At 47.5% G+C, this 21542-nt stretch overlaps 1 protein-coding gene across 3 annotated transcripts in view; it reads left to right on the forward strand.

Moving 5' to 3' along the window:
* CAMSAP2 (calmodulin regulated spectrin associated protein family member 2) overlaps positions 1-16289 on the forward strand; it is a 97960-nt gene extending 81671 nt beyond the window's left edge. For all 3 annotated transcript variants that reach the window (XM_027095966.1, XM_027095965.1, XM_027095967.1), the window contains 9 exons: positions 1573-1655; positions 1923-1992; positions 2308-4480; positions 7158-7294; positions 7919-8139; positions 10137-10209; positions 10961-11076; positions 12619-12737; positions 13374-16289. In XM_027095966.1, coding sequence (XP_026951767.1) covers positions 1573-1655; positions 1923-1992; positions 2308-4480; positions 7158-7294; positions 7919-8139; positions 10137-10209; positions 10961-11076; positions 12619-12737; positions 13374-13679 — 3298 coding nt within the window. In that variant the 3' untranslated portion in view covers positions 13680-16289. The remainder of the gene's footprint in view (positions 1-1572; positions 1656-1922; positions 1993-2307; positions 4481-7157; positions 7295-7918; positions 8140-10136; positions 10210-10960; positions 11077-12618; positions 12738-13373) is intronic.
* Positions 16290-21542: the final 5253 nt, after the last annotated feature.

Here is a 21542-nt window from a genome sequence, read left to right on the forward strand (position 1 = left end):
TTATTATTTCTAGGAACTTGAGTGGACGACCTTCCACCTTTCTGACACTGGGAAATGTCTTAAGATTCTCTGGAAGACTCATTCCTTCTCTGTCTCTCAGATATCTGAGTGGCTACCTTTCTCCTTTCTCCCAGCAGAAGAACTTCCTATAACCAGATGGATGTCTGAATCCTTTTCCTTGAAGAGTCGTTGTGTAATCCTTTCATTTCTATGAGTTTCTATATGGTCCATTTGTAGTTCTCCCATTGTAGAACTTTTGGGGAAGGATTCAAGGATTTCTGCTCTTCCTGGGAATAATGCAGCCACATTTACAAATGTTATCGCACCTGAATGGTGACCTTACGAGGAAAAAAAGCCAAAGGAAGAAGACAGCAAAGCAAGACATTGGTAGCAGCTACTGCACACGCTTGGCTACTAACCTGTACGGGAATCACCCCACATCAAAATCCTCTGTGCAGGCGTGAAGTAAGGCAACTGTAGGAAGGTACCACAGTTTAGCCATTACTTGGGGAAGAAGAAAAGAGTGAACCTATTTTAATAACCGACCTTACATCTCTTCAGGATTATGCTCCTGTTGTAGATGTAGGAAGGGTAGAGGTTGCGGAAAGGCTACTGGAGCGGGGATGAGAGAGACGGACGAGACAGGGAGCAGCGTGGGGTCCTCTCCCCGGGTTTCCCAGGAAACGACCCGGGACGCCAGTGAGAGGAAACTGATGTGCGGGGCAGGGGCGGGGGCTGTGGGAGCTAAGCGACAGCGAAGGTGTGCACGTGCTCCGGGCGTTGTTGCTTCTGGAAAGCTCGTGAATTAAGCTTTCATTAAATAATAAGAATGCAGCATTGTGGCTTACCTTTGTATCCTTTAGCTGCTTGTCCACCTTCGCAGTTTGCGTTAGCCGAGAGGTAGTGTGGTCGCAGAGAGCTGCAGAGGTCACGGCGTCCTGCTCCCAGCTTAGTCTCAGCCCATTGGGGTCGGGATGCTTAGTTTCACCTGCTACAAGGTAGGCCGCGGTGGACTGAAAACGTAGAAAAAGAAAAACTAAATTGTGGCCAAATGTCGTCAGAAACTGAGAAGTAGACTGTGTGATCCGCTGCATTAACTGGAACAGGGTAGAGTTAAATCAGAAAAAATGTAAGTGTTAAAGACGTGCAGACTGCCCGCGAGCAGGGGGTGCCAGGCTCTTTCACAAGGATTCATCATTCCTGTACTTTTAGAGATTGAGATTTGACCAGAATACTGCAAGTTGACGACTTTACTTTCTTTAATTCTCAGTCTTTCTGTTTGTAAAATGAAAATAATGTGCCGTATCTTGTCTCATAAGGACACTGAGCTGTACATGAAAGTAGTGTTTCAAGCTCTTGGGCTAAAAGACATAAAATACATAGAGATACATATAATCACCGCCATTCTTTGGTTTAAACACTATATTATGTTTCCTTATTATTTTTTTTTTCACTTAGGATGGAGAGTCGGAAGTGACAGTGTTGTTTCCGACTTCAGCTGCTGTATCTAAAATTTATATGCAAGAGCTAGACACTTTATGACATTTGATTGACATGTATTTTACGTTGCAGTGGGGAAGGAGCTGCGCTTACACACCCTCGTCCTCATTTGCCTTCTAGACACTCACGTCCCCAAGCTCATCCTTCAGCCTCAGGTAATGTATTTGAAAAAGCCTAGGAAAATGCCATTTAAGTGGTTAACTAGAAAATGATTGAGAATAAATGTAAATAAAAGTATCCAGTTCTTTTTTCTAAAAAGTGTTACATATGACACACTGAAAGGGTTGCTTCTCTATGCTTGCTTTTAACAAAATGATCTTTATTTCTCCACATGTACTTACCTTATGTGAAATCTGTTAAATTATTGTAAGTTAAATTTTTTTTACATGATTTCAATGACTTTTACTTTTATGCATTTGAAGGAGGAATAAGAAGGTCTTCATCTATGTCCTACGTTGACGGCTTCATAGGGACATGGCCCAAGGAGAAAAGGTACACAGAGACTTATTTTTAGTGTACTCACGTTCTCAAGAACTGCTCATCCCCCGCCCCCACCCCCTTGTTAGCCAGATTGCAATTTAATTAGTACCTGCATTTGAAAAGGGCAACGTGGGCCGATGATAGAGTGACCAAAGGGGCCAAATGTGACGGGTGGCCCGACAGCCTTACCCTCGCCTTGAGGACAATGTGATTATGAGAAATGGGAAAGAAAGGAAGCATAATTTCAAATAACTGTTGTTGTTCAGTGATATCAGATTGTTTCCTTTCTGGGATTATTTAAAGATTTTCTCTTTAATTTTTTTTTAGATCATCAGTGCATGGCGTTTCATTTGATATTTCTTTCGATAAAGAAAGTAGTATACAGAGGTCCACTCCAAACCAAGGAATCACTCGTTCTATTAGTAATGAAGGACTTACTCTGAACAACAGTCGTGTATCCAAGAACATTAGGAAAAATCTGTCCTTCAAGCCAGTAAATGGGGAGGAGGGAGCAGGAAGCATTGAAGAAGAACTTCAGGTGGGCTCTCACGGCCACCTGACGGCCTACGTGCCCCTAAACACAAACGAAGTAGGTTCTAAGCAGAACATGGCTCACAGGCTTCCGAATGGAGCTCTGCAGAGCAGGGTGCTCCTCGATGAGTTCGGCAGTCAGGTCGGGACCCCCAGCATCGAAGAGGCGTTACAGATAATCCACGACACCGAGCAGCCTGCCCACACCCCTCGGCCGGACCAGCTTGCCAACGGCTTCTTCCTCCACAGCCAGGACGTGGGCGTCCTGAACTGCAGCGTCCCGCGCAGCCAGTCCAGTCCCGAGAGCATGGCGGACACGAAAGGCGCCTCGAGCCCCGTCACTGACAACACGGAGGTGGACACGGGGATCCACGTCCCTTCAGAGGACATGCCGGAAACTATGGATGAAGACTCTTCCCTGAGAGACTACACCGTGAGTCTGGACTCTGACGTGGACGACACATCCAAATTCCTCCAGGACTACAACCCCAGAGAGGCCTTGAGTCCCTGTCCCAGCACCGTCAGCACCAAGTCCCAGCCCGGCAGCAGCGCCTCCTCCAGTTCCGGCGTGAAGATGACCAGCTTTGCCGAACAGAAGTTCAGGAAGCTGAATCACACCGACGGAAAAAGCAGCGGCAGCAGTTCTCAGAAGACCACGCCGGAGGGCTCGGAGCTCAACATCCCTCACGTGGTGGCCTGGGCACAGACCCCAGACGACACGGGCCTTCCGCACGGCCGGGACACCACGCAGCTGCTGGCCTCCGAGGTGGTGCATCTCAGGATGAAGCTGGAGGAGAAACGGCGGGCCATCGAGGCCCAGAAGAAGAAGATGGAGGCCGCGTTCACCAAGCAGAGGCAGAAGATGGGGCGGACGGCCTTTCTCACCGTGGTGAAAAGGAAAGGGGACGGCCCCTCCCCACCCCGGGAGGAGGCGGCTGGCGCGGAAGACGGGAAAGTGTACGCGGAGCGGCCGCCGGAGAAGGAGCCACAGAAGGCGAACGGGCCGAGGAGCGGGTCCCCGGCGGACCCCAAGGAGGGCACGGAGAGCCCCGTGGGCAGGTGGCCGCCGTCCCCGAGCGCGCCCGGCGACCCCGAGGGATCGTGGAGCCCGGCCGGCCCCGCGGAGGAGCCGCCGCAGGACGGCGAGCTGCTGGAGCACACGCGCTCCATCGAGAGGCTCAACGCCTCCCTGCTCGTCCTGCAGCGGGAGATGCAGCGCCTGGCGCTGCAGCAGGAGCTGCTGATGCACATGCGCGAGCAGCAGGCCTGGGTCATCTCCCCACCCCCGCCCTCTCCGCACCGGCCGGCCCGCGCAGGGAAGCCCCACCGGCCGCCGGCCGAAGCCCCCCGCCCTGCCCACCCGTCTCCGCAGCCCGCTGCCAGGAAGAGCGCCGCCTTCTCCGTCAAAACTCAGAGAACTCCCAGGCCAAATGAATTGAAACTCACGCCCTTGCACCGAACGCTGACGCCCCCTCGCTCTGTGGACAGCCTCCCTCGGCTCAGGAGGTTCTCCCCGAGTCAGGTCCCCATTCAGACCAGGTCCTTCGTGTGCTTGGGGGGCGGCGGAGAGCCGGAAGCGAAGGAGTCCGGACGCAAGGAGGGAGCGGAGGACGAGGAGGGGGAGGAGGAGGGGGAGGGGTCCACGGGCCCTCGGGAGCAGCACGGGCACATCCCGGAGGACGAGGAGGCGCAGGCTCCGCCCCCTGCGGCTCCCGAGGGCCTGGCGCGGCCCGCCACGGAGACCGCGTGGCCCACCCGGAGCGAGGACCGCGTGAGTCAGCCTGCAGAGCCTCCTTGCAGACCTGCCTTCCCACCCGCTGCTCCTAAAAGTGCTAATCTGATTGAAGTCTCCCTCTCAGATTTGAAAGCCCCTGAAAAGGCTGATGTATCTGTTGAAAAATATGACGGAGAAAGTGATAAAGAACCAGTTGATGACGACCAGAAAGTATGCTGTGGATTCTTCTTTAAGGTAACGCTGACCCGCGTGGCCCAGGCCTCTTCGCCGGTGGGTGTTTTCAGTGGGCGCGCTTGCTGCTTTGGCAGCCGCCCTTCTCGTTCCAGGTCTGCCATTAACCCTAAAATGTATTCTGGCCCGCCCCTTGCGGACTGCAGTTCTGTTCGGGCACATTGGTTTCTAGAACAGTCCTCCTTTCATCACATCGTGGTACATGTTTAGACGTGCTGTTTTTGTCCCTCTGACTCTCTCACTTTCACCAAAGCCTTTTGAAAACCAAGTGATTCACACTCTTCCAAAAGGTGTGCAGTGGCCACTTTGTAAAAAGCTCGTAACTTGGCATGTGAGTCTGTTTTAGTTTATTTTCTTAATACCGACCATCTTCCCTTGTATGTATTGTTTTTTAAAAAATCCTTTGAAAACTGACCAGACACACTCGTGCAAGGTGAAACATTTAAAAGTATATAATTGGAGCAGTTGTCATTGAAATAGCTTCTCTAGAAGCATTGGCGAAGGTGTAGCATATGACCCCTAATCTCAGGATCGGTGTTGGATGTGACATGTGTTTAAACGATACTACAGCCAACTAACACAAATACTGAGCAGGATCACCTCGTGATGGTAAGATCTTGAAATTTATCATAGATATTAGAACCAGAAAAGCCTAATGTTATTTAAAAGTGTCTCTCCTGTCATCCCTTTTTTCATCTTTACATTTTTCCAAATTCCCTATAGGGAATAATACAGGGTTCTTTATAATCAGAAACATGTACATGTGTGCTACTCGTGTTTCTCTTTTTAGTTAAGGGACTAAAGTAAATAGTTTGTGATCCTGAATAGCTCCACAATTGGGAATATAGATAGGAAGACAGCACTCAGTGGCAACAGTTTATAATTTCGGGTTTTAAATGAAACGTACAGCAGTCCTATTGGGGTCAAAACCCGCGAACACTGAAGTGGTTACAACTGCTAGTTTTACTTAGGATCATTAAATATTGGAACCTGGTAACTTACTTTGAAGTTGGTCATAGAGAGATGGCCCTCTCGGCCCTTTTTAATGTTTAGAAATTTGAATGTGGGTTGTGTTTTGTCTCTTAACCGTGTAGAACTATTTTTTTTTAATAGGCTGCTACTGTAGACAGTAATAGATGTGTTTAATTTTAGAGACCTTGCTACCTCTGCTCCTGCAGAGAAAGGAGAACAGAGGGGCATCCTTGGGTGTAAAACGTACAGTCCATCTCTACCCTCGTTTCCTCACTTCAGTTTTCACTGCCCAGTACTCCCCCCTGGGACCGTGGTCATAGCTCATTCACGGGGCTCCCTGCCTCTGTTATGGTCCCATTCGTCACACTGCCACTTGGTAGCATAACTCGACAGAGTCTCTTAGAGTTGCCTGTTGGATAAACTTAAACCCCTCAGCATGTATTCAGGGGCCTTTCACAGACTGATCCAAGCCTGTTGGTCCACCCTCTCCCCCCATAACTCTGTTTGGGATGTTTTGTAAGACTAACTTCAGGCCTCATCTGTTTGCTGCAGCCTTTCATGATTCCTTGGGTAGATGTGAATATGTTCTCCTCTGGGTCTCTTGTATCCTAAACATCCTCATAGTAATGCTGCTGACCCAGAATTTCCAACTACCTTGTGATTTGCTTCTGTTACGATTTCTCTTAGACTGTGAACTCCTAGAGACACTGCATCTCCTTATCCCCAGAGCATAGTAAAGTGCCTGGCAAATTGCAGTGTGTGTAGTTTGTTTGACACAGACGTGTGAATGTTTGGACTGACTGTTTGAAGGGTATCTTCTGACTTTCTCCATTCAGAGTTCATCTCTCTCTGGGTTTCTGTGCAAAGCACCTTGTTTGTACCTCTTCCCCGTGGGATCTAGAAGCTCCTTAACCTAAGGTGCCCTATCTTTTTCATATTTTAGTATCTGTAATGTCTGACACTATGTTGTGAATGTATTAGACACGCAGGAAACACTTGTTGAATTAATAAGCAAGGCATCGTTACGACAGGGAACCACTTCTACAGCTGGTTACTTTCCTGACTTCTGAGCTCCCTGAGCGTTCAGGTAGAAGCTGGGGCAGGCTCAGGACACCTACAGGTCATGAACTAGCTCTGGGGTTAGGAGTATAAGTATGCTCGTCTTCTCTTCAAAGGAAAAACCTGTGGTATAGTTCAGAACCCAGCAAGCAAACTGTCAGGACCTCAACTTTTTAAAAAAAAATCATGCAGCAATAGCTTCATTTATGTGATACAGCTTTGGGTAGCTAATTTTTTTGATGCTTTTACTTGAGTTTTCTATATTAAGCATGTATTTAAATACAATTTAAAGGCAGTTTTAAAAATTGTGGGGAAACTCTCCACTCTATCAGTTACTTATCAGGGCCCAAAAAAACTTTGTCTTTTTTTTTCCTTTTTATGTTGTTCTTTGCTAACTTCCTAAGTTTTGAAAACATGTAATCAAAGAAGTTTGTGTCCTCTGTTACTTGATAAAAGTATTACCACTTTAATTCATTTCTCCCCTCGTAATTTTGGAACATGTGCATCTATGGTGCAGTTGGAGTGAGCTTCACTAGACAGTTTGGAGTTTCAGTTATTAAGAGTGACCCCTCCATGTGGCCACAAGCATTGAACGTGAGGATATTGGTGCCTCAGATGTTTCCTCTTTCTCAATGACATTCACTCTTAGGATGATCAAAAAGCAGAAAATGATATGGCCATGAAACGGGCAGCTTTGTTGGAGAAACGATTAAGAAGGGAGAAAGAGACCCAGCTGCGGAAGCAACAGCTGGAAGCTGAGATGGAGCACAAGAAAGAGGAGACCAGGTGGGGGCCGCTGCGCGGGGTCCGTGGGAGGTGGTGTCCCCCTGACTCTCGTTAACGGTGTTTAGGGACCTTTGCAGAATATAGAGACGACGCTGATTTGGGGTGCTTTTCAGAAGTTATTTTCCCAAAGTGTTACTTGGTTGCATATTTTTATCCTGAGTTTGAGGCATCTTAAAGTTCTCCAGAAACATTAATTGAAAGTAATTTTCCACACACACACACACACACACACGCATTTTTTAAGTACTTACTTATTAATGGTATATTTAAGTGACCTAAATGATCTCAAGTACATTTTTTTTTTTTTTTTTTTTTTTTTGCGGTACGCGGGCCTCTCACTGTTGTGGCCTCTCCCGTTGCGGAGCACAGGCTCCGGACGCACAGGCCGAGCGGCCATGGCTCACGGGCCTAGCTGCTCTGCGGCATGTGGGACCTTCCCAGACCGGGGCATGAACCCGCGTCCCCTGCATCGGCAGGCGGACTTTCAACCACTGCGCCACCAGGGAAGCCCTCAAGTACATTTTAAATGAACCAGTTTCCCAGGGGCTGAATCATTCTTCCTTCTCACGTAAGCGCACACCTGACAGTGTTGTGCACAAAGAAATGTACCCGCTTGTTTCCTAGGCGTAAAACCGAGGAAGAACGTCAGAAGAAGGAAGATGAGCGAGCCCGCCGGGAGTTCATCCGGCAGGAGTACCTGAGGCGCAAGCAGCTGAAGCTCATGGAAGACATGGACACGGTCATCAAACCTCGGCCTCAGGGAGCAAAGCAGAAAAAGCAGCGGCCGAAGTCTATCCACAGAGACCACATTGAATCCCCCAAAACACCCATAAAAGGTCCTCCAGGTAACACGTGCATTGTGAGGAGTCTGTTCATAGCCACAGCAACCTGGGCAGTCACGCTGGCAGGGGGTGCTCGGGGCTGAACTGCACACTCCCTGTGTGCAGAACCAGAACGAGCAGAGGATGCTTCCGGTGACTTGAGTGTATTATGTGTGCATGCCTATGGCCAACAGAGCAAACGCAGGGGCTGAACATCCAGCTTAAACACTAACCTGGCAGGGAGCTCGCCCGCAGACGTCAGCTCCCTGGATCATTAACTGCCCTTTCTGTACTGGTAAATTGAAAGATAAGCATTGTGTGCGCGGAATGTGTACAGAACATGTCAGTATAACCAGGAATATAAGATCAGGAGTTCATGAGTCCCTCCTTTAAGATATAAATGGTCAAAAATCCAAATTTATAATTTCTGGAGTTGAGATAATATTTTTTTCTAAATTCAACATGCATATTCTTATTTTTTTAGTGTTTACTTTATTAAAACTAAATGCCATGGAAAATTTTAGAGAATTCCTAGAGTAATTCTAAAACTGAAGGAAAATAACATAACATTGACTGTTTAAAGAGACCTCTAATGCTCACAGACATAGAAAACAAACTTATGGTTACCAAAGGGGAAAAGGGGCGGGGTGGGTGAGATAAAGTAGGAGTTTGGGATTAACAGGTACACACTACTATATATAAAATAGAGAACCAACAAGGACCTACTGTACAGCACAGGGAACTATATTCAGTATCTTGTAATAGACTTATAATGGAAAAGAATCTGAAAAAGAATGTGTGTGTATATATATATATATATACACATATATATATATATATAATATATAAGTGAATCACTTTGCTATACACCAGAAACTAACACAACATTGTAAATTAACTATACTTCAGTTCAAAAAATAAAGAGAACTCTACCTTTTCTAGTCAGTGAAAATTTTTGATACCCGGTATTGGCTGAAATTAATAAATTAATTTTCTACCTGGTAATTAGATACTCCTAAATATATTTTATTCTTCTTGTTGATTTCTTTGTTAACTTTTCTTATTGTTAACTTCCTCCTTATAATCACTGTATTATATCTCATATTACCACGTTGTTTCTGGAATAAATCCTAACAGCAATTAATTTTGTCATTATTTCTTTTTTTTTTCTTCCAGCCTTATTGAGATATAATTAGCATACAGCACTGTATAAGTTTAAGATGTACAATATAATGATCTGACTTACATACATCATGAAATGATGACCACAGTAAATTTACTGAACATCCATCATCTCATCTCGTATAGATACAACGTTAAAGGCAAAGAAAAACATATTTGTTCCTTGTGATGAGAACTCCTAGGATTTACTCTTAGCAGTTTTCGTGTCATGTATCACACAGCAGTGTTAGATAAATTATAAACCGTAATCGTCTTGCTGTACATCACATCCCCAGGACTGTTTGTCTTGTAACTGGAAGTTGTACCTTTCCACCACCTTCTTCCAGTTCCCCCTCCCTCCCCCTACCTCTGGTAACCACAAATCTGATCTCTTTATCTATGAGTTGGTTTGTTTGTTGAAGTATAATTGACCTACAACACTGTGTTAGTTCCTGTTACACAGCATAGTGGTTCACTTGATGTTTCCATACGTTTCAAAATGATCACCAGGGTTAGTCTAGTTACCACCTGTCACTGTACAAAGATATTACACAGTCATTGACTATGCTCCCCACCCTGTACATTTCATCCCCGTGACTCGTTTATCTTCCAGCTGGAAGTTTGTACCTCTTAATTCCTCACTTACTTCATTATTTCTCAAAAGTAGTTCCTTGCTCATTTTGAATAAATTGTGCGTACATGCGTGCAAGCATATTATGCATCTAAAAAGGAAAAGAAACTGCGTGAGCTCCGTTTTCATATGCTGGTGTTGCCTAATGAGCAGACTCTTTTCCAGTTGTTCCTTTTGAATTTCTAATCTTGTTTTTATTCAGGATCACAAATTTATCGTGTCTTTTCAGTCTCTAGCCTTTCTTTGGCGTCACTGAACACAGGCGACAGCGAGAGTGTGCATTCAGGCAGGAGGACCCCGAGGTAAGTTGCAGCATAAGCGTTTTCATAGAAAACGTTACTTTATATTTCCCAGTGAACGGACCATAGTCACAGATGTTTATAAGTGTTTCTCGCTAGGACAGTTTGGGTTTCTGTTCAAAGAAATTTATATGTAAAGAGGTCTGTTCATCTTTCAGTTTTTTATCTTTCAGAATTTTAGAATTATGACACCAATAAGACATTAACCGTAATTGTACATCAGTCGTTGCCACTACGATTGTGATATAATCATGGTAAAAACAGAAAGTACCTCATCGGTATAGTGCCGGCCTCTAGTTTTCTTCCCCTTTAGAATAATTCCAAAGTAAGGAATTATTGCTCGTGACTTAGGAAAGATCTCTTTTGTACGCTGTCTCTTTCTTTCTCTAGGATATATGTACCTTAGAAGCTAAAAATCAGTATTTCATTATTTTATACTATAACACCCATATACAGAAAAGAGCGTTTCTAGGGACAGTCATCAGCTCTGAGCTCTGATCTTTGTATTACCACCCTACTGCGTTAATTGCCGATTGTCATGTGGACAAACCATTCATTCTGTCATTCAGCAGACACTTAGGGAGTGCCTGCTGAGTTCTCGGGACTTGGATGTATAGCTGTGAATGAGACGAAGTTATCACCGTCCTCTTGTTTTAAAGCCTCTGGGTTGAGTGTGTTTGGTGCTCACGTATACCCTTCGGAACCCCAAATGTTTTTCTCTATCTGAGGCATTAAAATGTTATTTATTATTTAGATCAGAGTCTGTAGAAGGCTTCTTGTCTCCAAGCCGTTGTGGCAGTAGAAATGGCGAAAAGGACTGGGAGAACGCTTCGACCACTTCTTCTGTGGCTTCTGGAACAGAGTACACAGGTCAGTGCCTGTGCATTTTTAGGGAAACAGTTTAACATGGGGCTGAGACTAGCCGCAGGCTGTGCTAAGAAAGGTTCACTGATTTGCCTCTCGGTCTAAACACGGAAGACTGATCCGAAACAGTGAACGCAGGTGGTCACTTTCAGGTAAGTCGGTTTCAGTGATATGGTTTGTCCCAGAAGAATTAAGGTAAGTTTCTAAAAGGTAGTAGCACCACTTAACACCTCATTCCTCTACTTCTCCCTTAAAAATTCAGGCCGTTTCTGTGTTGTAGTTTGGGTCTGAAGAAGTTTTAGAGAGGGTCCCTCAGCAGTGCATCGGTCCTGAGTACTGGGAACAGCTAGAGTCCACCAAGCCCCTGCTCTAACGCTGGGATTTCAGTATCTGGAACGGTGCGTCTTGAAAAAATGTTGAGAGGCTCTAGAAGACATGGGAATGCATTGGGTCTAGGAGGGCACCCAGCCTTGCACGTCCCCGTCAGGCCCGCCTCCAGCCTCTGTTTGCAGAGGTGTTATTGAAGGAAAAGCTCATGGAATGGAAAGTAGGTAAGACCTAAAGAAAAGAAGCAGGAGAGGAAATGTGAGCGCCCTGGAGAGGTAGGTGGGAGGACAGGAGAAGTGCGGAGGAGCAGAGACCGCCCGCGTCCCGCCTGCATCCGTGTGGCCCTGGAAGCGGCCGCCAAAGGCCCAAGGAGGCAAAGCTGGCTGACTTGGTGTGAGCTTTCCCTCCCTGTTCTATGGCTTCTACGACAGCCCCGTTCAGCAGCGTGTCAGCCTTCAAGGCCAGCTTAATGGCCGTGTTGCAGCACCGCTGGGAGCCCAGAGCTGCAGGCCTGCGGCACGCACCTGACCAGCTCAGACCAGCTCACGGGCTGACTGTAAAATTCCAGGAATTATGCGGCTGCAGAACAATTGCTGGCCCTGAGTCAGCCACGGTAGGAGTAGTTTACTCTAGAAATAGGTAAAGGTCAGGGCTCATGTTTTTTCTTTCCCAAAGAACCAGTTTCTCGGCACACTACCGAGGGCCTTTCGGGGCAGAGCTGAGTTAGTGTGAGGGGGAGGGAGCCTGCCAACACACGGCCCTTCACGAGCGCGAATGTCCCAGCAAAGTGGCAAAAAGGGTTTCTGTGCTTTACAGACACCGTTGTGAAAAAACGCTAAGAAAAAACCCCAGAGGTACGGAAGAAGAAAAAGATGAAGCTTTTTCTCGTCTTTTAAAAGCTAAAGTTACTTGCGGTCCCACTGTGCGTTAAGCTCACCAATCACCTTACCAAACCCGAGAAAGAGGTGAGACGGGCAGTGTGACGATCACGGCAAGGCCCGCGAAGGCCCCCAGGGCTGTCCCTGCGGATGCAACAGTGCTCTGACCTGCTCTGACCTGCTCTGACCGCTGCAGAGCAGCCAGAGGCCCTCAGGCACAGAATGTGGTTTTCCATTACAGAGTTGAATCAGTGTAGGGACAGTCGCATCGTTTAAACACAGTCGTATTTCTGACGTAGGAATGCTGTTTTTGTTTTATTACTGTTATTAAATTCTGCCACAGGACCAAAGCTCTTCAAAGAACCCAGTGCAAAGTCCAATAAGCACATAATACAAAATGCTTTAGCGCATTGCTGTTTGGCTGGAAAAGTAAATGAAGGTCAGAAGAAAAAAATACTGGAGGTAAGCATGTTTGCATGAAAATTAGACTTGGCAACATTGTAAAACTGTAGGCGTCTTCTCTTTCAGTTCAGGAGGAAATTCTCTTCAGGGGACTCCTAGAATTTCAACAGCATGTGGAAGATCTGTTAACTATGTTCTCATTGTTAGACTGAGTTTACTTTCAAACGGGATTCTGGAAGACCGCAGATTTTATTAAAGACTAGGCATAGACTTAAGATGATAATATAAAATTATAAATTATTTTCTTGCCCAGAGTCACTCATTCACGTTTCATAAATGCAGATAACGTGATCTGCCTTTTTTAAAACGAAGCTCTGTTGCGAAGGAGATCGCCAGTGCCTGCTTGTTAGTGGTAGAGACAGTTTGACTGAGACCGAGAGTTAGCAGACCCTGCAGCCCTTTTAAGTCCCTCCGGGATTACAATTCCGGCACAGCCAACAGGACCTCGGCGGTAAGGTCTCTGCACACATCTCAATCCCCGTGTGCTGGACGTGGATTGCGTGCCTCATTTTGGCTACTAAGAACTTATATCTTAAATTACATGTCATAAAAACTGGCCAAGAAATGTAACACAGTTATATAAATTATATTCGGCAAAATGTTTAAGGGCTTTTATTTTTGTTTCTTATCCTAAAGGAGATGGAGAAGTCAGATGCCAACAACTTCCTAATCTTGTTCCGGGATTCAGGCTGCCAGTTCAGGTCTTTGTACACTTACTGCCCAGAGACTGAAGAGATTAATAAGCTGACTGGGATAGGCCCTAAATCTATCACTAAAAAGATGATCGAGGGCCTTTACAAATATAATTCTGACAGGAAACAGTTCAGCCACATCCCCGCTAAAACTTTATCTGCCAGTGTTGATGCCATTACCATTCACAGCCATTTATGGCAGACCAAGAGACCAGTGACGCCCAAGAAACTTTTGCCCACTAAAGCATAGGAACCGGGAAATACTCGCTTCAGAACATTCATGCTAAATTTGCACTTCATCTTCCCTGCCTATAGAAAACCTTTCTAATTGCCAACAGACTTTTATTAATTGAAACTGGACATCCAGCTCTGTTGTCATGACAACTGGAATGTAGACCGCAGTGTTTGGAGTGCAGGAGGACCCACACGGGTGATAGGCCAGGCGGTGACGCGCTGTCCAGCTCACAGGTGGAGGTTCGCCTGCTCGGTATTCGATACATCGAAGCACTGAGTTCTCATATGGACACTAGTTGAAATACGGCTGAGATTACGAGTTGTGTGTTTTGTTTGTTGCTTTTTTTTTAAAGAACTTTTTAACGTACATGCCTGTCTTCAGATGGTTTATTTTGCTGTTTTTCTCTGCTGGGGGTTTGTTCCAAGATACCTTTGTATTTTGTTTCACGTGGAGATCATGCGAGTAGGAAACAGGCCTTCAGAGGTAACTTGCGTCTTTCTTAGGACGCTGAGAGAAACACTAGTGTTTAGTTTTACAGCAACCCTCATGTTTTAATGGTGTTAGAGCATTTGCAAGAATTATTCTGCTGAGTATTTACAATTCCATATTTATTATTCACTCAAGTATTAATGTTTCTCTATTAAATAAGAGGAGAAGTTGTGAAGAGCTGCTATAGGTTCACTTAAACCACATGAGCTTAACCAAGAAGATGTTATAAGAAGTTGCTGATTAAATCAGTGCTGTTTTTACACCACTTCTGGCCAACTCAGAATAATTTGGATTGTTCTTTTAACAAAAAGGCTCTCTATCTCTCTGAAAGTATGTCACTTTATAAGCTGGCGGAAGTGAAGGACACTTGGAGAATAGTCTCGGAATCTGAGGATGTAAGACTTCCTGCCATGAGTTCTCAAGAGGTCTTTACATTATATTTATAACTGATATAAAAAATTATATTTAGAATTTTTAAACATGTACAAAGGGCTACGTTTTAATTTTAAAATAGCTTCACATTCTTTTGCTTATGTTGAGTTTTTCTTCTTCTTTATCCTTTTCAAGTGGTTCAGCTTAGATTAAGTACACACTTGAAATCTTCTCTATGTGGTCTTTGTTCCTTTAACAGTGTATACCAGAGGGTTAGTTGGGGAAAAACTTCATTCTCAGGAAAAGACTTGAATGATTCTGTGACCCTGTTATGTTTCAGTGTTGTGACAACCGTGTAAACTTAGAGGGAAAGACAGTATTGTAGCATATATGAGATGTGTAGTCTGTTTTCTTTCACGGGAAGTAGAGACTAAAATTTATACATTTCTCTAACTGAGTTGTTTAGAGAAATAACTAATATCTCATATGATGTATTTACTTATTTTTTAAACAGAGTAGGAATGAGATGTCCCTGAACTGTACTTTTCTATTATTATAAGGCCTTTAGGCATCAGTGCATCTGGGTTGTCAACATTTTCTCAAATGCTGTCAATATTTTACTGTAATTTATGTCCTTATATTTATGTATATTTGTTAAAACTGTAAAAAAAAAAATTCACAGATTTTTTTCCAGTACCTGTGCAAGATATATGTGTAGCTCAGAACTATTTGTGATCTACTGTTTGCATGTAAGAGACCAGGATATATGTAACTCTTATATTTTAAGTGTATACATACTGTGTATATAATATATGAAGATTTAAACTGGGGGACTGCACATGTTACCTTTCAGACAGCCGTTTCTATCACAATGAGAAGGAAATGATCGTCAAATACATGTTTAGATTGACTGGTTTTAAAAAAAAACAAGTAAGTGAATCTAATCAAAATGTGGTAAATTATAGAGACAGAAGGAGAATTAATAAGCGTTCTACATTACTAAATTTGTTCTTTTCAATCAATTAAATTTCCTTTATCAAAGCAATCTTCTTGGTGACATTACTTGGCCATTAAATTTTTTTAAATTGGCTGCCAGACAATGGAGGAACTGACTATGTAAAACCGGACAGGACCACCCTTTATTCTCAAATTTGTGTGTGTCCGACAATGTCCACAGCGCCTAAAGGTAGAATGTGAATGTTGCCACAGAAGTTCCTCGCTCTCAGTATGTTTTACTCTCTTCATGCGGAAAGAATATGGATCTATTTAAGTCTGCAGATCTTTTTTAAATTATGTTTTGAAAATTATACACATGAAAATTACGCTACTTCATACAGTCTGGAGATATCCGTCAACCTTATTGAAACACATTGGTGCTTCTCATCATTGGAGGGTCACGTTATTAGGACAATTATTCAGTCAAGTTTGCCAAACAAACCCGTAACGGTTACCAGTGCGGCCTGTCAGATTCTGCCACGTGACACAGCCTTGGAAAGCTTTTCATTCCTCTCGGCTTTTCCCTTTTGCTTTCGAACGACTGTTAACCGTTTTTATTTGGCTGTTTTTAAAGCCGAAGTCAGCTTTTTAACTGTGGTTCCATGGGCACTTCGGGCGGTGCAGTGTCTGGTGTGCTTACCGTGCGCCCCGGAGCATCGCTTACAGGTTTTTTTACGATGCTGTGCTGTAAAGGACTGTCCTATTTGCTACTTCCTGGTACCGTGTAGTTTTTGCCCTTTCATTTGAATAAAAGCATGGCACCAAATGGCCTTTTCTGTTTCTTGAATAAAATACGGGTTTTGGGGGTAATATTTGAACTTGGGCAAACTCATCGTATCGTTCTTCCTGTCTCTTCACCTCTGTTTAAATTGAACAGTTGAGATACTCATAAGAGGCCACTAACACTAGATGTTGTTTGAACCCTGACTTAGGCAATGCTGAAAGTCTGTTGCCTTCCGTGCTCGGCTCAGACGGTCTGTGTGGTGGCGTGTAAGTGTTTGTGCTCGTCCCGCACTAATTTTGTCCGTGTTGCTTCACTTTCTTCTGGTGAGTTAGTAATCGTGTCAGAACTAACCCTCTGTACCTTTGGAACTGAACGGCTGCTGAGGCGACCCCCTCACCGCCTACCCCGCCGTCTCTGGCAGCGGTGGGAAGCCAGGTCTTGGCCATTATTCTCTAAGTTTCACTTTGATTTTGCTGATTCTCTTCGTTCAGAGCAGAGCAGTTAAAAAAAAGAAAGATCTAACAACCGGTTAACAACAACAGAAATCCTTCCTGCATATTCCACACCTGAAGAAACGTCTGCGGTTGCCAAGCCCGAGTGCGTCCTCCGCCTTTGGTCCTTTGACAGGACACTCGGGCCTCAGCACGGAGCTGCGCTTCCATTTTCAAAACTGAAAGTATTTAACCGTGAGACTCAGGCGACACTAGAGAAGCGTGCGCAAACCGTGGTGCCCGGGAGTGCGCCCCCTGGCCTGGCTCATTGGGAGTCCTTACTCAGGGCAGAGGAAGGTAGCCTGGTGGATAGGAACAGGCGCCTTTATTTCGTAACCTGTCCACGCGGAGAGATAACAGCCAAGGGAACACGGCTGTGAGGCTCTGACCTAGGAATCGGGCGTGAGTTTGAAGCTCTGCCCTCCCTCAGAATCACGGGTGCTTAAAAAGTAGACCTGCATCTCCTTAAAATGGCAGTTTTGCTTCTCAGAGACACATGAGAAATTAACTATTTGTGTCATTTGGGGGGTACGTCAGCTGCTCTTCACGTCGGGGCTCTAGAACCTCGTCTCGGTGGCCCGCTCTCTCCGGGTTCCCTTCCACGTGCCCCAACAAGAGTGAGTTCCTATTTATGTCGGAAAGAAAGAAGAAAAGGATTTTTTTACTTTCCATTGAAGAGGGTAAAGGCAACTGAGTTAACAGAAACATATTTTAAGGCCCGCGAAGGGTTTTTGTGGGTTTTTTTTACCATACGAAGCGAAGCCACTGTGGAACCTCAGCTCCTGATGCATTTATTCTGCTCCACCCCAGTCTGTGGCTTGAGGTGGTTGAATCCTCGCCCTCCTTCAGGAGCATCTGCTGGGGTGCGAAGCACCGCAGGCTGAAGACACAGGGGGGCGCGTGTCGCTGACAGTTACACTCGGCTGCGGTGGTTCTCGTCGATGTGAGAAAGGAAACGTGGCTCTCAGCCCCGACCAAGCAGAAACCGTCCCCTTTCACATCGCCTGAGGACTTGAAGGGTCCTCTGACGTGCTCTCCGTGGAGACGCGAGCATTGACATCTCCATTTTACAGACGAGGGTGCCGAGGCCTTGGAAGGTTAGTGACTCTGTCAGGGACACAAAGCTAAGAAGTGGCAGCGTCCCAGCCGGCGTGTCAGCCTGGGGATTTCAGGTCCCCTCCCCGCCCGGGCCACACGGGGCAGCCTTTCCCGCTGCCGTAGGTGCCGTGGCGTGAAAAGACGACGCAGTCTGACGGTTGCAAAAGGCGGTCACACGTTCACCGGCGGTGGGGAACAGCCCTTAGGGTTGAGGTGGGCTTCCCTCTGGTGCCCAGTTCTCCAAACATCCACACAGCAGCAGCAGCTAAAACCAGCCGAGTGTGTTCCCGTGGCCTTGAATACCTGGATTCACAAGGATGGGAAGACGGAGCGATCGCGAGCGTACTGGAGATAAACGAAGCCTGCCAACAGGTTGACTGCACGTATCGGGGAAAGAGTCGTCAGGTGCGAGGGTCACCACGGTAGGGTCCCTTCCGTCAGGGAGCTCGACTGCCTGCAGGCAGACGCACTCAGGCCTTGAAAACAGCTGGTAGAGTCTCTGCTGTGATGGGGGCAAGCGAGTCCTTTTCTCCTTAACGGCAGCAAGTTCAGCCTCATGAAAGCCGGTTTTGTACGGAACATAAGACGGTCCTACAGCATTAGCTGTAGGACGCGCGTGCAGCGTGGTCTCAGACCTGAATTGTGAGTCGCCGTAAGGGCCTACTTTTACGACCACGGCCCTTCAGCAAGGTAGCGGCTTGTAAACTGCACCCTCTTGACTTGGAGCCAGAGGCAGCCACTGTGTTGCCCGTCCCACGTCCCACGTCCCACAGGGTGTGAAGGCGGCGGAGCGCGGGGCCCCGGGGGAGCACACAGCTGTGCCTGCGGACACTGGAAGTCTGTGCTTACATCCCTGACCCTGCGATCCGTGTGTAAACATAACAGTGCTGAGTCGGTATTCGCCAGGTGAGTCAGTGGAGGCCCGGAATTGAAAATCAGACCCAGACCTAGTCTGGTCTCTGCTGGGCCACCCCTGCTTTCCTACTAAAGATATTTCTGCCCTCAAAGTAAGAACCCCACGTTGGCTTTCCCGCTCTGACCCCTCCGGTTCACACAGCATTCCCTGGGACCCGGGGGCAGCTCGAAATTCCAAACTGCCGGGTCATCACGACGGTGACCTTCTGACCTTCTCTCTGGGCCCCCATCTTCCCCCCGCGAGTTATGGGCCTGTCTCAGAGCTCCGCACTCCCCGACGCCCACCCCAGGCCCTGCTCACCCCCTGCCCTCCTTCGGGGCCTCCAGCCCCTCAGGGTCCCGGCCCCCCACGCCCCGCCCGCCGCCACCATGCGTCTGACCTGTCCCCTGGAAGTTCACGGCCATCCCCAGCTCAACCTGCTCAGGAACCGAACAGCAAACCTCCCAGTGGAACCAACTCCCTCCTGGCAGCCTCCAGCCACCAAGGCCGAAACCTTCAAGAGCATCCTTTCCTCCTTCCCCCGTGCAGCACGGAAGGCACCCAGGCCCGGACCCCCGTCACGTGTCCCATCCTCGCCTCCCTCCGCCCCCAGTCTCCTGTCGGGCGGCTCTCGCAGGTGAGCCTCGGGTCCCGATGCATCTCGAGTGTCTCCCCCCCCCGCCCCAACCCCGGGGCCGCCTCGCCTGGGCCCGGACCTCGCCTCGGGAGCCCTCCCCAGCCGGCCGGGTCACTGTCATGGCAACCGGCAGGGAGATCCCCAGTAGACACCGCGGAAATAAGACAGTCTGACATTCCGAGGTAAGTCATCAAGGTACTCGTAGAAAAGGTCAAACTGTAAGGACGGTCTTGGGCTTATCTTAACTCCTCTTGTGTCTGTCGAGCTGCGGGGAGGATGGTGCTGGGGTGACTGTGACCCCTCGGCGCTGGGGCCACTCAGGACATCACCCTGCTTATCACGCCCCCGACGCAGTCCTCTTCTCTGCGAGGCCGCCCCGCTGCCCGCACCCGGGACAGGATGCCGCGGGCTGCCTCGAGTCATGCTGATTCATGTGGTAGAATTCATCCTCTCCAGTAACGTGAGAGCGGTTCTCAGGGAAGCAGGGTGTCATTTTCTTCTTGTCTTTTGTTACCTGACAGGTGGGGCATCCACCCTGTGGTAGGAGGGGCAGGACGGGGTGGGAAGGGCAGGGGCAGGGGCAGGATGGGGTGGGAAGGGCAGGGTCACAGAACCAAGAGAGCCGCCCCCCAATCCCCATCCCGCTCCAGTTCCTACTGAAATGACTAGAAATGTGCACCCACTTTCCCACTCCAGCTTTCAGTGAAATCACTGGAAAGTGATGGCAGGTCCTAGCGAGCAGCCTGTGTGGGCTGAGTAATGGCTACCGAGAGCTGTGACTTCCTTTCCAAACACGTTCTGGGGTCCTGGTCCTGCCGAGGGACTTCCCTGCCGCCCATCTGTCAGGTTCCTGCCGCCTTGTGTGCGCCCCGGCCGTGGAGGGGATGGAGTCTCCCTTTCCTTGAAAGCCACCCTCCGCCCCCGACCCCCACCCCCACCCCCGACCCGCAGGCTGGCAGTGAGGTCGCAGCCCTGAGGTGCTTTCACTCTGAGTCACCTCGGCGCACCTGGGGTACACTGATGCCCCTTCCCAGCCACCCAGGTTTATTTCCTGAGAGTTTCTGAAACAGTCGAGCACGTGACACACTGCTCGGCCGGCAGCCAGGGTGGGGCCCCTCGGCTGGGCAGGCTGCAGGGCAGGGGCAGGACCGCCGCCTTCCTTCCCTGGACACCCCTCCCTGCCCTGCACACGCACACACGCGCATGCACAATGCACACACAGGTACACACACGGGCCGTTAACCCGTCGACCGCAGAACTGGCAAAATGCCACCTGTCTGTGCCTCAGCCCTGTCAGCATCTGCAGCAGAAGCCCCCTCACCCCGTGGAGTTCACCACCCATGAGCCCAGGCCCAGGGACCTGTGGTGGTCAGGTCTGCAAGCCCCCAGATGGGGATGATCCCTTGGTAGTTCCCCAGAGCAATTCCAAATCGTTACCCACCACCCACTGTGTGCACAGAAAGCAAAGAGGGGATGGGGCTGGGGGAAGCTGAGCCTGGCAGCTCCGGGTGGGGGGGAGCCCTTGACCCCCCTGCTCAGACCCTGCTGGAGGGGGGCCTTCCCCAGGGCTCTCTGATGTGATCCTCACCCGCTCAGGGAGACCCTCTCCCGCCCGCTCTAAGACACAGGAACTGGAGCCCAGCTGCACACAACTGTCAAGTTATAAAACTGACGTGGGAGCCAAACTCAGGTCAGTAACAATCTGACCCGTTTGTTCACTGGCCAGAAGCAGACACTCGGACACAGCGTGTGAGGTGTGTACATGATGAACTTGACATCACAACACAGCAGGGTTTTTAAAAATATTTTTAATGTAGTGGTGTTGGGGAATTTCGACAGAAATCTAAAAAGAATGACTACACTCTAGGTGGATTAAAAAAGATACAAAATTTTAACAAGAATAGAATTGAATGTTTTTAGATCATCAAAGAGAAGATAACATTCTAAACTCTGAAACTGCTAAAAGCAACAAATGACTATGGAAATGTAAAACAAAAAATTAAAAATCGCTAAGAAAAAGGTCTGGAAAAATATTTAAACCAAATGGGACAATGGTTTATCCTAAATAAAATAGTCCATACACATTAATAAGAAATACAAAAGATTATAATAGATAAATGTCTGAAAGATGTAATTAGGCAGTTCACATAAGAGGAATTACATCTAGAAAGATTTT

The sequence above is a fragment of the Aethalodelphis obliquidens genome, unplaced genomic scaffold (assembly GCF_003676395.1).
Source record: "Aethalodelphis obliquidens isolate GAN/ISIS:26980383/991018 unplaced genomic scaffold, ASM367639v1 scaffold97, whole genome shotgun sequence".
In the NCBI taxonomy this organism is placed as follows: Eukaryota; Metazoa; Chordata; class Mammalia; order Artiodactyla; family Delphinidae; genus Aethalodelphis; species Aethalodelphis obliquidens.